At 36.7% G+C, this 16,031-nt stretch overlaps 1 protein-coding gene across 3 annotated transcripts in view; it reads left to right on the top strand.

Moving 5' to 3' along the window:
* PRKG1_2 (cGMP-dependent protein kinase 1) overlaps positions 1-16,031 on the top strand; it is a 74,058-nt gene that overhangs the window by 54,809 nt on the left and 3,218 nt on the right. Inside the window, exons 13-16 of one of the 3 annotated variants that reach the window (XM_051217022.1) lie at positions 612-775; positions 3,377-3,499; positions 4,600-4,729; positions 6,814-7,150. In XM_051217022.1, the coding sequence (XP_051065651.1) occupies positions 612-775; positions 3,377-3,499; positions 4,600-4,729; positions 6,814-6,909 (513 nt within the window). In that variant the 3' untranslated portion in view covers positions 6,910-7,150. Of the gene's footprint in view, positions 1-611; positions 776-996; positions 1,276-3,376; positions 3,500-4,599; positions 4,730-6,813; positions 13,936-14,400; positions 14,721-16,031 lie in introns of those variants that run through there. The other 2 variants (XM_051217023.1, XM_051217020.1) reach the window with 2 other exon arrangements.

Below are 16,031 nucleotides of genomic sequence, written 5' to 3' on the forward strand. Positions count from 1 at the left end.
AGGAAGATATAAAAAATTATGGATTAGTGGATGGCTTGTTTAAGATTTTGTCTTAGACCCTTTAGTGATGTGCACTAATTGCCCAATATGTGGTGAAAACCAGTATTTAGTGCTTAGTACGACTTTTTAGTAAATCTATCGGAAATTTGATGGTTTGTATTTTCTGTGTGTAGGCAAGTCAGAAAATAAAAGTGGATCTAAACTAGTCGAATCAACAGAACTTGATTATACTGGACAATATATCATCAACGGCATAAGATGGTCGTCTTTTATTATTGATTGCTCAAAGTTGGAGATGTGGATCATTAGATTGCTGCTTAGTTGTCTAAGTATGACGCACTCGAATTGTAACTAGAAGATTCTTGGAATCATTCAATCGGTGTTCGTATGTGTGCATCACAAAGTAGTCCTAAGCCTAGATGAGACAGTTATTCATTTGTTTCGTCTTAAAAATTAACCAGTGGAAAATTTTCCGAACTAGATACTCCTATGTTCATTACTGAATAACCGACTCTAATAAAGGTTAACTTGTTATATTTTGTGTTTCCTACTCCTACAATGGTTTCTTTATTTTTCTAACTTTGCTGTACTAACCACATAAACACATACAGACAGATCTTGGATTTGCTAAACAGTTACCATATGGAGCTAAAACATGGACATTCTGTGGTACACCAGAGTATATGGCACCCGAAGTAATATTAAATAAAGGTCATGATATTGCTGTTGATCATTGGTCATTAGGTGTATTGTTATTTGAACTACTGACAGGCTTGTAAGTGTTCTTGAATATTATTATTATTATCAATGTTATTAAAACACGAATTCTTTACTTTTGTTTTGAAATAAATTTTACTACAATATATTTACAGTCTAATCGATAAATGATCGGATCTTCCACCGTTAACTTCGATTGTTTAAAACTGTCATTTTTGTTAAAATGATAGCCAACCAAATAAAACTAAGCTGTGGAACTCTCTACATATTGTTATAAAATGACGTCAACAATTAATAGATGATATCAGAAGTTACCAAAGTCCTACTGTTTCAACAACTACTTATAATATCGATAATTATGTTATGATTCTGATATAACAGATTGTTTCAGATATTTCTCTCTCTCTCTCTCTCTCTCCGGTACACTACGATAATACGTCAATACGATAATGAGACTGGTCATGTTATTATCAGATATACGATTCACAACCAAGAACAGAGAACCAGATTAACACTAGATAATACTTTATTCAACGCAGTTACAAGCAGTCACCTTCAGTGAGTCTAGAGTATAAATCAATAACACTAAAGGAAATTTTATAATTAATAGTTACTAGGCCAAGTGTCTGTTTGTCCAATCATATTTTTCTCTCACTAACACATATCAGATTCTCAATAAAATATAATTAAAGGCGATTGAACTCAGAACGAAATGGAACAAACAATCTTTGATGCCTGACCTCATATATGAATGACAAATAAATTCATCAAGTTATTTATTTACATTCTTCTTGGATTCAAGAATTTAGTTTCTAGTATTCTGGTCATACAATGTAACACCTAGGATCCTCATTATAAGTTCATATAATTTTGTTATGAATCCTCTCTATTATTGTATAAATATCTATCTATAACTACTTTAAAGTAACTCAACACACTGAAATCTCAAAACTATTCATTCTTTACATAATGACCTACTATAAATAAGTTATTTTAAAAAATATTCCAAGAAACCACTTTGTGAAACCTCTCAAAGTTCACATTAAATCCACTATAATGGTCCATTTCGCTATCATAATACCTTACAGATTAACCCTTTTAGTTATTATGTGGTGGATGGAGGTGTGTATTGCATCAGCTTAAACTTCATATCACTTAAAACTTCATATAAAGACATAACAGTCTAGTAATAATGTTTGTATCAGTGGCCTTAGGAGATACTACCTCAAAACCGTAAACGGAAGCTTTATTTTTGTCATGCTGGAAGAAATTTCAAATCGAAAACCAACATAAATGTTCTGCCGAGTTACATTTTATTTACATTCGTCAACAGCTTAACATCAGACAAAATGACCTATGATGTCGAGCGACTCATCCGAGTGGTCCTATTACAAAGCCGATAGACAGGGTTTAATTATTATTTGAGAACAAACAAAATTACATTAGTTGTGATAATGGACAGGTAGAAGTTACAATGCATTGATAAATAGGATGTTCTCGTTAGTTTGAAAACCCGCCCCATTGAACCTCAGGTTACTGAAAACGAAGCTCAACATATTATTGTATAATTAATTTCAAAATGAACTGAGCAATAAATCACTTCACCGGTTAATAAATGGCAACTTTGTCAATTATTTGACGGTCGTCGACAAGAAACCCTAGACCTAACTTTCGTGCCACTTAGCAATCATCAGTAAGATGTGTGTGTAACCCTGAGGGATTTAATGCTCCCCGGAGGACTCAACAATATGTCACTCAAATTTAAAGTCAGCGAAGTTACCATGAGTTATTCATGCAGTGACTGACCTCTTGTAGGACTAATATACTTGTGATTGATTGGTCAATACTCAGTGGCCAAGCAGTTATAAATAGTAGTTTATTGAATATAATCAGGAAAGTCAAAGTGATGACAGTTTTCAAAGAGAGTAAATATGGTTTTCATCACACACTGATATTAGTTACAGAACCACTGTAAACCATTAAGCAGTGAACAGTTACTTGGTTCCAGTTTGAGACTATTCAAGAGTCTATATTCTCGACTCAATGTCGGCCTGATATTTTTGAATGGTTCAGAACATTTGAAATGGTGAAAGATAGAGTTTATTTCTTTCTGAAGCTGCTTCTGAGATTGTGTTTCAAGACTTAAAACTAACCAATATATTTAATAAAACGCAACACCATTTCTTTTCAGAGTTATGTATATAAAAAGGTAGAATTTTTCCCAGGTTGAAGAATGATTTGTTCACAAAAATCGTTCAGTTTTTCTCACACCGAATAACCATCATCAGGTGATTGCGGTTTCATTTGACTTACCTATTGAATCTGGTAGCTAATATTAGGCATGTAAGGGTTTTTGTGTATTACTACACGTCTATACAATAAACCAAATATATTTTAAGAACAGATAATTATTTTAATAAACTATATGAGTGGTAATTGTTAAGCTGTACTATTAATTATTAATCAATTTCATAGTCGATATAACTTTTCCAATAATATTGATATAAAGTACTGTGAATGGAGTTATATAAATGGATCATAGGAAATATATAAATGTGACTCATTTTACAAATGCAGATTTATGCGCTTTACTTACAGTATCAATTTACTTTTTATTCAACATCGATTCCTTTATTTCAATAACAATTTTCCAACACAGACCACCATTTGAATCACCAGATACAATGCGCACATATGGAATTATATTAAAAGGAATAGATGCTGTTAATTTTCCAACAAGAATGTCAAAAAATGCTCAATCTTTAGTTAAAAAACTTTGTCGGTAAGTTCATTTATTTATTTTTAATAAATTACTCGATGTTATTAGTTCTTTATACGTGCAAATAAACAATGTAAAAACATCCAGTAAATTCTGCTTTAAAACGTTTTTCGAAAGACACTTCATATTGTTTAGTTTTGATGTAGTATCACCAATAAAATACCTAGCTCTTGAGACTTATTTCATAATCTGCTTTTTAACCATTAAACATCATTTCAGTTTTCGATCACACACGCCTTTGACTGTTGATGTTGAACCTGTGGAAACCTCTCATTGAATCTATTGATAGATATATGTTTCAAAAAGTTTGTAAGGAAATGTTTTATTTCTCCTAACTTGATTAGGTACGTATATATTGGTTTGTAGATCCAGTTAGAGATTTTATAAGCTGATCATAGTGCATAATGATATCATACACACTAATGAAATAGTTATTTTACTGCTTGTGTGATCCTTTTTACAAATGACACAAATAATTCAATCCTAATTGGATAAGCGTAAGTAGATATGTTTGCTTATTGTCAGCTGTTTTACATTCGACTCCTCATCCTGTCAGTCGTCTCTAAAATACAATAACTGCTGTGCTGTTCTGATAAAAACAGGATGTTTTACTAACATGGGTCATAGAAATATGGTGCCACTTAGGGCATTGCTGAGTTGTTACTGAATGGCTGCTATGCGTTTGAACAACAAAGAGTTCCTCCAGCAAGGTTTCGTTTCGATTTCTAGTTGAAAGCATAGTCGCACAAAAAAGACTGTAAAAATATATTAGTTCTGATAGTGAAACGAACAGTATAAACAAAAATCACATTTTGGGCTGTCAAACAATTAAACATAAATTTTTCTACTACTCATAGTAACGATACTGGACTGTGTTTTGTGACTTCATTCATCGAACGTTTTTACACTCAACTATACCTGGGTCAAATAAAGTATGAAGGAATGAATCTTGTTCTTAGGTCAAAGGTTCTACTTAGGCGTACTACCTCTTCTATTCACTAGAATTTCTCTATTCAACTAGTAATTTATATAAGCTTATTTTAATGTCCTCATGAACAATATTATTCATCTCATTTATTCGTCGTCATCTTTAATTTTCACAGTGAAAATCCGACTGAACGATATGGCATAGGAAAAGAAGGACTACGTGAAATCGAAAGGCATGTATGGTTTGAGGGATTCGATTGGGTTGGATTACGTAAACGAGTATTAAAAGCACCATATGAAAGACAAGTGATTCAACATATTTTTTTAATTAGTAGAATCAGTTCTTAACATATTTAAATGCCAGCTTAAACACTGCATACGTTAATTATATTTCAAAATATTTTTAAATTGCCATTTTGTTCATTATGAATAGCTGACATTTTATTTATTTATTTATGTGAACACATAAATATCGGTACAAAGGGGCACGCATGTGTTAGTTCATTTGTGTGTTAGCTGTGATACTGCCCGTGTGTCCAGACCGAAACAGGTGGTTTCCTTAGGGGGCCACACACAGAGCCTTCGACCAAAAAGTCTGATCCACAAGCCAGTGGGGCAACTTTAGGAGATGCACTCTCATGGTAACCGGTGACCAACATTTGGTTCGTACGCAATTCGTTCCTTCAGGATCCTGGAGCTCATGTGCACCATCGATTTGGAATCAGGGTTTCCAAACTCTCCTAGGTGGACCCTCCGTATCCACCAACCCGGGTAAAGTACCGAACATTTGCGTTTCGTTCTTTTAATTTCGTAAACAACACCCCTGCCACGAGAAGGACCTCCCTGGCAGTGGCTGTATACGCGTGGCCATGTGAGTGCATTTCGAGATGGAGAGCTAACTCTCCTCGCCCCCGGCCATACCAAGAAATTCGGGGGCCTAGCTGACATGATTTGTAAAAACTTTACAAACCTTAATCTGCTCAATATTATTCTCAAATCTCATTTCTAACGACTGAAGATCAGAATGTGAATGTCGACTTGACTCTTTGTTCATTTGAAAGATGATATTTGAGTGTGTAACACTCTTGTACCACTAGCTCCAGAAACTTTAAGTGACCCCGTCCAATCCTCATTATGTGTAGATCTGAACAACAAATTTGAATATTTCGGTAAGGAAGTTTTAAAGAATTAAATGACGAATAAATAACATGACGTTATTTGTTACTCGGTGACAAACTGGCATGAAAACCACATTCCTACAGGATGTCAGACGCAGCCCTAACAGATTAGTATAAAGTTACCAAACACAGCAGTGAGCGAAGCGGGTTCAATTTACATGAATATCATTTTTTTCTCTCTGAACTGCATACACACCTTGACTATGAGTTTTGAGCAGCACGAGTCCCAGGTCGAGATTAAGATCTGTCTCAAAATTTGGAGCACTTGAGTTTCTAACATATAGTGATAAGTTTCAGGTCTGTTTCATGCACTTACGTCTGAGCAGACAGCTAGTATTGTAGCGTATGTGAACTGATGGGCGTAAAACCAACTCATTTTTTAATTCAAAACTGCATAGTACTTTTGTAAAACATGAAAACCATGCAGTCAATACATTATTTGCACATCTTTGCTCTGTTCTTTGTATACTCCACTATTCCTCTAATTCTATTGCTATTTTGATTTCTCTCCGATTTCCTTTCAGTTCTCTTTAATTCAATCTCCTGATGACAGGTATTTCACTTCCAAATGCGGTTAGATATTACTTATATCTCTCAGAATAAGTAACATAGACCACGGTATCATTGTTTAGGAGAAAGAAATATATTTCTTAGTTCCAACACGTGATCTATTAAAATATTTTTGACTTAGAAATTAGATCCTAGAGGGATCAAGTGAATATGTTTTACCTTTTACATAAAAATACTAATAAGTATTCATATGACATGAGGTTTTGACTGAAGTTATTTTTCTATTACCTAGTTCACTGCGGTAAATAATTGTTTATATTATTTATTTTGATAATAAGATTACCTAGTTAACATATATTTCACTTTTTTAGAGTTTCACTTCATTAAGACACATAATCGAGGATATTATTTCAGTTTTAAACGGCTTCGCGTGGAAACTTATCAAAAAACCAAGTAGCATGGAAAATTTATTTCTTTCTGAATTGAAGTTTATCAGCAATATTTAAATACGTCCACATCTATGAATAAATCTAGAAACTTCAGTTCTTACTTGCATTATCGTACTTAGTCAGAATTAATTTGAGTCTACAGCTGATTTGTTCAAAGGATGGTAACATCTAAATAATCTTGTTTATATTTGTTTAATATAACATTATGTTAAGATTTTGCCCATTTCTCCACTTTTTCTCTCCTTTAAACAAGGTAACGTCACAAAGTGATCTCAGACACTTCGATGAATATCCAGAAGAAACAGAAGAACCAGAAGATGAAACATCGGGTTGGGACGAATCATTTTAATAAAAAATGGCGAATAAACAGTGGATGAATGAAAATGAGATGGAAATTGTTGTTCTTGATACTTATATCACCCATCTAACTAAATTCAATTTATGCAAGAAATATATTGAAATGTATCTGCTAACGTAATTTGGAAAAATGCGAAATGTCAAACTCATTGGAAAGTCAATAAAAAGTCGGTTATCATAATTAAGTAATTAATTGGTGATTCAAAGGAATAAGAAAACAGTCAGAAAAATTCCTTTTCTCTCTTTTTCCAGTCTTGATTTTACAATATCTGTGAGATATCGTGTTCAAGATGGTGACGTTGAGTAGAACTCGACTATCGAGGTTAGGATAACAATTTATGAGTGAATTAGTCTGATTTAAGATATCATGTGTTGAACCGTGACATGACAGAAACGGTAATCCTCATTCTTAATTTTAACTTCTAAGGTTAACTATTATTTACTTGAACACATAAACATTGGTACAAGGGGGCACTAAATACATATGCGCCACACAATAATAATGAGGCCAGTAGCACTTATCATTGATATGTGTGAGGGCTGTAATATTGCCTGGATGCCCAAACCGAAACAAGTTAACTCTTAATTCTAACTCCTCACTCTGGTTCATATATTTGCATAGTTGAGTGACAATTTAAAGCCTGGAGAACAATCTGTTGACTAACGTTACCTCCCTCATATTTTCACTTGACTTAGTGAAGAATCTTTATACTTCCTCTGACTGCTTTTCAAACCCAATCTGGTATCCTTAGTGTGTCAAAATGAAATTTATGTGATGTTCGCCTTGACTCCTACATTTCATGATAATGTATGAAACACAGTTGTGCTATATTCTCATAATCCACAGTAACTTCATCTTTATTGCTCTTGTTCTGAAACCTGGATATATAATTACTAAACTTCAAATGACCTAGTTACGATATCGAAAGACGGTTATCTGTAAAAGGTGTGTTTTAGACCTACAAGATATGCTAACTACTATTTTACATTGTTATCTTCACGCACTGTACAAATCTGCATACAATGACGTGCTGTTATAATGCGGTGTCATCACCAGATTACAAGCCATACTTGTTCAGATGAATTATTATGATTACAGATAAGATAGAATTGCATTTTTGTACCCACCACCTATTTACCTGACCTACCTAACAACTCTTAACAGTTTTCAGTCCGTTATTTATTAACTGATATGTATGCAGTATCTTCCTTGCCCAAACCGCACCGATTGAGATTCAAAAACTGAAGGATAGCAAACTACGGCTACAGGTGGTTCGACCAACCCCTAAACATTTTAATTATGTGTGGAACCTAAAAAAAAGACAGAGATGAGTAAACTAGATATCGTGAATACAGGATTTCAGCGCTAAAAGCTACACCAAAAATCTGACTTCTGGGTTTTACTCATTAATTAGTGGCTCTGTGTGATGATTAGATGTATTTGAACCATTATACGAACAAGGAATCCCAGAAACAACGCAATTATGACCAAATAGAACTAAGTGGGTACTAACGGCCGTATTGTATTTAGAATTCAAAAACAGTCAGACATCAAGTACAAGGGAATCATTAGTTCATACAAACATTACACTATACCAACAGGTTCGACAGCATTTGTGAAATGTTTCAATCATTTCATCCGTACTAAGAAAGGTACTGTAGATCTGTTGAACTTTCACAAATGCTGTGTCTCGAGCTAATGATTTAATGCATGCATCTGTAGACGACTGATTGATAGATCTATATTAATATAATATATTGGAGTGACTAATGGCTCAAAAAGTACTGTAAAGATCGATAAGTATAAGACAAGCATCAACAACCTGAACTTCTCCAGGTATACGACTGATCTTGAATTTCAGTTTGTGATTGTTTCAACGTTATGTTTAGATGCACATCCATTACTACAATTAATTTTTCAAAAATTATGGTTTCTGACAATTTTGTAAGCTTACTTATTAATCGGCTGCTAAGAAATGTTTAAAACTATTTAGAGTGTGTAGAAGTCCACTGTATATACCATACTCGTAAGGGTGGGATGCTTTCTGCTGATACTACTACATCACTCGTACTAGTTCCCACTAACTTGTTAGGGAATCTTTTACCTCATTAGAAGCCTATTATCACCTCTCTTGATAAGTGAAAACTATTGCTCACTGATCATTTCCGTTTTTACTCCTTGAGGAAAGTGAAAGTTTAGGGTTCAACGAATAAATACTTGCCAAAAATCAGAACATTTGTATTCCCAAGCTCCCAAGTTTGAAGGAATTTCGGGGAAATCTCCAAAATGTGCGTTGTGCATTATTGCAGATTGACATTTCATCAAAATTGCATTATTGGACCTTTAAATATTAAATTACAATGAAGAAATATTAATTCTAATGAAATAATGACTTCTGGTCACGAATATTCTATCGAAGTTGAAGTTTTGTTTTAGTGCATCAAAAAGACACGAGACAATGATTCGTCGGCTTTAAGCTGCTTTTTCAAATTCTCTCGCCATGTAGGTGGGTTATTTGTACTGTCCAGAACTTCGATTACTGCTTTTGTTCAGTCTAACTTAAGTCAATTGTCTCTTTCAGAATAATAATTTACAGCTTGATAAGATTGCTAAAAGGCGGGCTAAAGCCGCCAGAGACTTGAGGTTGGTGAGCTGTCCCAAATCAACTTTTTACAGAAGGTTGAGGAAGTTAAAAGCTGAATTCATCAAAAAGTATCAATTAACGAGCAGTGACGATGAGAACGGCAATTCAGTTGCCACAGAAGTAGGGACCACCGCAGTTACAGAGCAGTGTGACAATATTGTCTCACAAACACCCACTGCTTCGTGTAGTTACATCCAGTGTTCCGCCAGCACAGCCGACGGTAGTCTAGCTGTATTTATTGACAAGTTATAGATGGTGTAATTTCAGAAGTGTCTTCACCCATTCATCTTTCAATTAAAAAACAACTAGACAGAATTGTCAATGAGATGATGAAAGGAGGTGACATAACCGTGAAAATGGCTGACGACATTCTAGACCTTTTTTAAATGCACATTCCAGAACTCCCCACATCCATCAAAAGTGTTCTACGTCGCTGCAACAACGTGGAGCTCAAAATTCTGGGAACGGGAGTCTACTACCATCTAGGATTGAAATCGAGTTTGATGAGGACTTCAGAAAATTGGCTGCGCAAGACAACTTTCACCAAAATGAAAGTCCGACTGAACGACGACGGCCTATCTTTGTTTGAAAGCTCAAATCAACAGTTGTGTCCACTCCTAGATCGCTTAGTAGCTCCTTACTTAGTAAACCAAAGTCCCAATAGTTAGTAAAACTGCAAACCTTTCAACTGAATAACTAGGAGTCAATGATTGGAATCTTTATGAGGAAAAACTTCTCTACCTGACAATTCTTTTACTCTTTTCTTCCAATCCCGAGCTCCAAATTTTAGGGAAGCCGCCACAGTAAACTTTGGGGAAATGGCACCAAAACCCCAAAATTTACTCAGATCTGGAGAAATTCCCCAAGAGTTCCCCGAAATACCCCTAAGTTTGGAGTTTTTCCCCGGAATTTCCCTAAACTTTTGTGAAAGTCATTTCACTCTGGATGTTTCCCCAAAATTTCCTCAAGCTTGGGAGATTGGGATATGATTATCTCAAATAATCATGACGTAATAGTGACTTCCCATGAGTTTTGCTGACAACCGTCTTTCACCCACTTTATATAAACTCGTAACGTTAGTACTATCGAGAAAATCATCGCAGAATGAGCATATACTGCTATGTTTGTAGCGGTTACGAATCGATTAAGACTGCGAACGGAACAAAGACTTCAAATAGTTCAAATAGTTGTAGACGGAATAGAAAAAGCTTTGGCTTAACGGGCTTCTGTGTCTAGTAGCAGGTGATCACCAATACCTCCAGGCAGGAACCTGGGTATGTTCACAATGAAAGAGGAAAAGGAAATTAGTAAATCGTAGTGTGATACTATCCTTAATCCTTAAGAATAGATCAAGTTGCCTCTTAAAGGACCCCTGGTAAGTCACTTGGACTAGCTCGGCCGGCAGTGAATTCCAGCATCTGACAACTCTTAAGGAGTAGAAATTGTGTCAACAGTCCGTTCTGCTATGTTGTGTCTCCAATTCCTGAGTGCTACCCTTTAGGTTAGTATTGGAACTAAGCTTAAGTAGATGTTTGAGAGGATGTCCAGAGGTGTTAAGGATACTGTAAGCCATCAGAAGGTCACCTCTAAGACGTCTATACTCTAATGGGTAAAGGTTAAGTGATTGGAGGCGCTCTTCATAAGGTTTAAATTTGAGTCCTCGAACTGATCTCGTGGCTCGCCGTTGGATACGCTCCAAGGTGTCCTTATCCTTTTGGAGTGAGGGAGGAAATACTATGTTTCGGTACTCTAAATGGAGACGGATAAAACTATTGAAGATTATATGGAAAGTTCTTCCGTCAAACTGGCCAAAAATGCGCTTCAATGGTACGAGTGCACGGTTTGCTCGGAAGGCATTTTTGTCACAGTAAGCATTAGATTTTAAATCGTAGGGCACCAGGACTCCTAAATCTTCTTCGACTTGGGATACTACTAGAGAAGAGTTGCCTAAGTTATAACTGTAGTTTGAGACGTGTCGCAGATGGACTACTTTACACTTTGAAGTGTTAAAGGTAAGTCCGTTGTCATCTGCCCAACTTTGAAGCCTAGTCAGATCCTCCTGAAGTGCCTGTATATCGTCTTGGTTGCATATTTCTCTCCAAAGTTTCACGTCGTTCGCGAAAAGTAATAAGTCTGACGTTACCTGTTGAGGAAGATCATTTATGTAGATCAGGAAGAGAAGAGGCCCTAGTACTGAGCGCTGGGGGACCACACCAGGACATTCCATAGCCTGAGATAAAGTGAAACTAACCCTGACCTTAAAATGTCGATTTTTCAGGTATGAAGTGAGCCAATCGATTAGAGGTGGTCTGATACCCAATCGTTTGAGCTTATTGATAAGACATGTATGGTTAACCTTATCAAAAGCTTTTGAGAAATCTAGGTAGATGATATCAACCTTCCCCTCGTGATCGAGGATGCTTGTCCATCTGTCCACCGCAGTCAGCAGGTTGGTTATACAAGAGTAACACTTCCTGAAATCATGTTGTTTGGGGTGAGAAGAAATTTAGGGACAGTAAATGGTCATTTATGCCATCGCATATCAGGGACTCCATGATTTTTGAAGGTATTGAGAGAAGAGCCACCGGTCGGTAACTTGAAGTTTCGCTGCGTCGACCTCCTTTAAAAATTGGTTTGATGTGAGCCAGCTTCCAATTTTCCGGTAGTTTTCCTCGGCTTAGCGAGTGTGAGAACATCACGCTAAGCGGCATTGTCAGTATTGAGGCTGCTTCCCTCAGTATGGCGGAATGAACCATATCCGGGCCAGGAGAAGTGTCAATTCTCAAGTGCAGTTTCCGGAACACCAAATCAGCGCTCAGGTTCACTTCGGAAAGTCTTTCGGAGTTGCAGATGAAGCTTTCGTCACTATAGTTTATGTGGGTCGGTTGAAATGTCCGAGAATATTGTTCGGCTAAAAGGTTAGCGGCGTCGCCGTCGTCGTTGGTCGGGCCGTTGAGACCTAGCAGTTGGGAAACTCCAGTTTTGGCTTGACAAAGAGAGGCTGCATAACGGAATAAGCTTTACGGATTAGAGACAAATGTGTCCATAGGCTTTGTCTGGTACTGAGCCTGTCTACTCTTATAGCCTTTGTGCTTATGTTCCTTTTATGCTTGTATTGCCTGTACTTTCCGTTGTTATCAGTTCGCTTGTACTCTGCTCAACAGTGCCTTTTGCAGCTTAGCAGGAGAAGAATGCGGTTCTTGATGATTGTGAGTTGCTGATAGATATGAGGGTCCGTTTGAGGAACTGAATGATTTGTAGCATATATGAGCATGTGTAGTAAGAAGTCCCAATGAGCATCCACATCGAGTTGAGGGTGAACATCCCCATCCACCAGTTGTAGATAGTCCTGTAAAGCTGACACGTCCAACCATCTGAAATTCCAGCGCAAGTTGTTGGTGTGATATCTTAGCTCAGTTTTGCTGACGAAACTGAAAGCTATAACGGCGTGATCACCTTTTCCTAGGGGAGCCAGGATTGAGAGGTTGTCAACTAGGAATTCTTCGTTTGTAAATACACAGTCTAAGCGCGATGGTGTCTGACTGTTTATCCAACGAGTTGCCGACTTTACATTTTCGTATAATCCCAAGTCCTCAATGAGGTTGAAGAACCGAGCTTCAGTTACATTTTCACCTCCAATGTACGTATGTTCCACGAAGTTGCCTCTAGGGAGATTGAAATCCCCTAGAATCAGGATGTGAGTGAAAATGAGACGAGTAGAGCGAGATAGCCCTTCCATCATACGACTGTCATACTCGGTGTCGGCGGTAGGCTTCCTATATATGACTCCGACTAGACACCTCAAAGTAGCAGACAATCTTACAGAGCACCATATGGATTCCTCAAGACTGTTAAATTCGAGGTTACGAACTTGTTGTAACTCAAAGCAAGATCGTATGAACATGTCTACTCCACCCCAATTCCTGATTTTCTGTCGTTGCGAAACAAAGAGATCCCAGGTACTGCTAACTCCTGGTCCGAGAACTGGGATGTCCAGGTTTCAGTTATTCCTACCAGATGAGCCTTATGAGTGTTGCCAAGTTCATGTAGCTCATCTATTTTGTTTCGTAGACTCGCGGCGTTCACGTATAAGCAGTTTATGCTTTCAATTTGAAACGCGTGAGCTACCTGTTTGTCTGTATGAGCCTTACGTGAATGGACAGGTAGCCTACCTATATAATGTTTGCCGAGTTGGTAGGCCCTGTACTTAAAAAATAATTGTTTTCATAACACCAATCGCGTTCTCTTGATTGGAGTAGATCACTACAAAGTAATCAATCTATTTATTTTGGTTCACGACAAGTTTTCTTAATTACTGGGAATATATTACTAGATAATGAATGTTGTTTTTACGGACCGCGTTCATTGAATGTGTGCGTAATGTCACATGTTTTTTGGCTTCAGTATATTGCACATTAATGTAGTAAAATGAGTTACTGTTTATGACATATTTTTAACGACGCGTAGGTTTACCTAAAACTTGCTTACGACCTGTTCGGCGTACTTTCGGGAGGAGTGTACAATAATATGTATATTATAGTATAGTTTATAAACTATGCCAAGCGATATGTTATGTAAGGATGATCTATACGGCTAAATAGCATTTCGGCGTTATAGCTGATGTTGGTTCTTGATGAAAACTCCAACCTTAATTCCCGAAATCACTGACTGACTGGTCGTCAGTCTAGTTTACTTTTACTTGAGAAGCTGTTTCTCAGTGGTTTTTTAGATTATTGCTGGAACAGTGGACTTTATTCACACTTTATCGACCCAGTTACACTTTTCTCATTGATTTGTTCGAAATTCTGAATGTTACTATTCTTCATGCCACTCTCTAGGTGCCACGTCGTTCTGAAGTAATACAGTAATGAATGTAGAAAATTCGCAATTTGTGAAATGTGCTTCAGTCAGTGACAATCGGTTATGCGCTATGTGCTCAGAAAATGAGTTTAAATACAAATGTCCGAAATGTGAAGTAAAAACTTGTAGTCTTTCATGCTGTAATGACCATAAAGCACAGTTTGATTGTACGGGCATATGTGATACTATTACCTATTGTCGGAAAGAGAATTATTCAATGTTCTTCTTTCAGAAAGACTATAGATTACTAGAGGAAATAGACAGGGAAAATGCTTGTAGGGAGAAACAACTTTTATCGGTAAGTGAACACTGCTATATCTTATCGCTTTCTAGTTAATATTTTCATCTAAGCTTATATATCACGCCCATCTTTTTCCGATTGGTGTCAAAGTTCTGTTGCTACCTGGATCTTGTGTTTACATGGATGTATTCTATCCCCTCGAAGCTAGTGTATGCCAGTCATCGAGTCGTTGCAAAGCTAGCTTTCAAATTTATCCGTAGAATCAGTCAGTCACAACGCAGAACATGGTACGTATGTGCATCAGTTCAATTTGCCATAACCACTTTGCATAGCAAGATGAAATTGTCAACCCAGGTCACTAAATAGTAGCGGTAGTGATAGTATGAGTGGTAACAGAAAAGATTAGGGATCAGATACGATTCAAGGGAATATAAAGCAATTAAATAAAAACACAAAACAAGTTACGAAGAATTCAGAAGCCCAGAATCTGGAGGGAACTAAGACTGGACCCACCTGCACCATTGAAGACGATTTTGAGCCATATAATTCCAATTATGTAACCACTGTTTACTATAATCATGTGGACTGAAACCAGTTATTCTACATCTATTAGCATAGCCCAGTCCAATTGTCAATGACTCATCGGACTGATGCTAAGTCTTGTTTAAGCCACTTTATCTTTCTTCCAACGCACTCCTACTACATATAACATACCCGTCAAGGTAGACAGCGGTTGGGCATACGTAACACATCCCAACTGTCTCAGTTGATTAAAATATGCTAGTCCAATCAATTTGTCATCCTTACCTATTACCCTATTCCTAATTCAGGCATTACTTACTCGGTAGTCCTTAAATACAAGGGCAGCGCTTTAAAGACATCTATGATTGAGATTCCATCAGACACCAGAATATCAGGATTAATGAGTCTCCCAATATAAATGGAGTGGTCGATGCGTTCAACTAATCCACGCCCTATAATTAACTCAGGCTCTGATGTAAGCCAGTCCTGAATAATCATTTTATATTTGAAGGGAGATAACCGCCTCTCAAACGTGCTTTCATTGTTGCTTAGGGCAACTAGAACACTGTTTTGTCAACGTTTTCACTAAACAGAACTATATCATCTTCGTATTCTACATCAACGAGTGAATCTCCCGGCAGAAAATATAACCCTAAAAGTTAGATAAAAGTGTTGCCTCTGAAAGCATGTCTACGACAAAGTTAAAAGTGAAAAGGCAGACAACCTAACGAACACTAAATGAAGTATTCAATTCCGATGAAAGTTTGCCATAAGCTATAACTCGACTAGTAGTGTTTTAATAAACAGCCTGTAAAGGATTAACGTACTTCTTTGGCACACCTTTCA

The sequence above is a fragment of the Schistosoma haematobium genome, chromosome 6, assembly GCF_000699445.3.
Source record: "Schistosoma haematobium chromosome 6, whole genome shotgun sequence".
In the NCBI taxonomy this organism is placed as follows: Eukaryota; Metazoa; Platyhelminthes; class Trematoda; order Strigeidida; family Schistosomatidae; genus Schistosoma; species Schistosoma haematobium.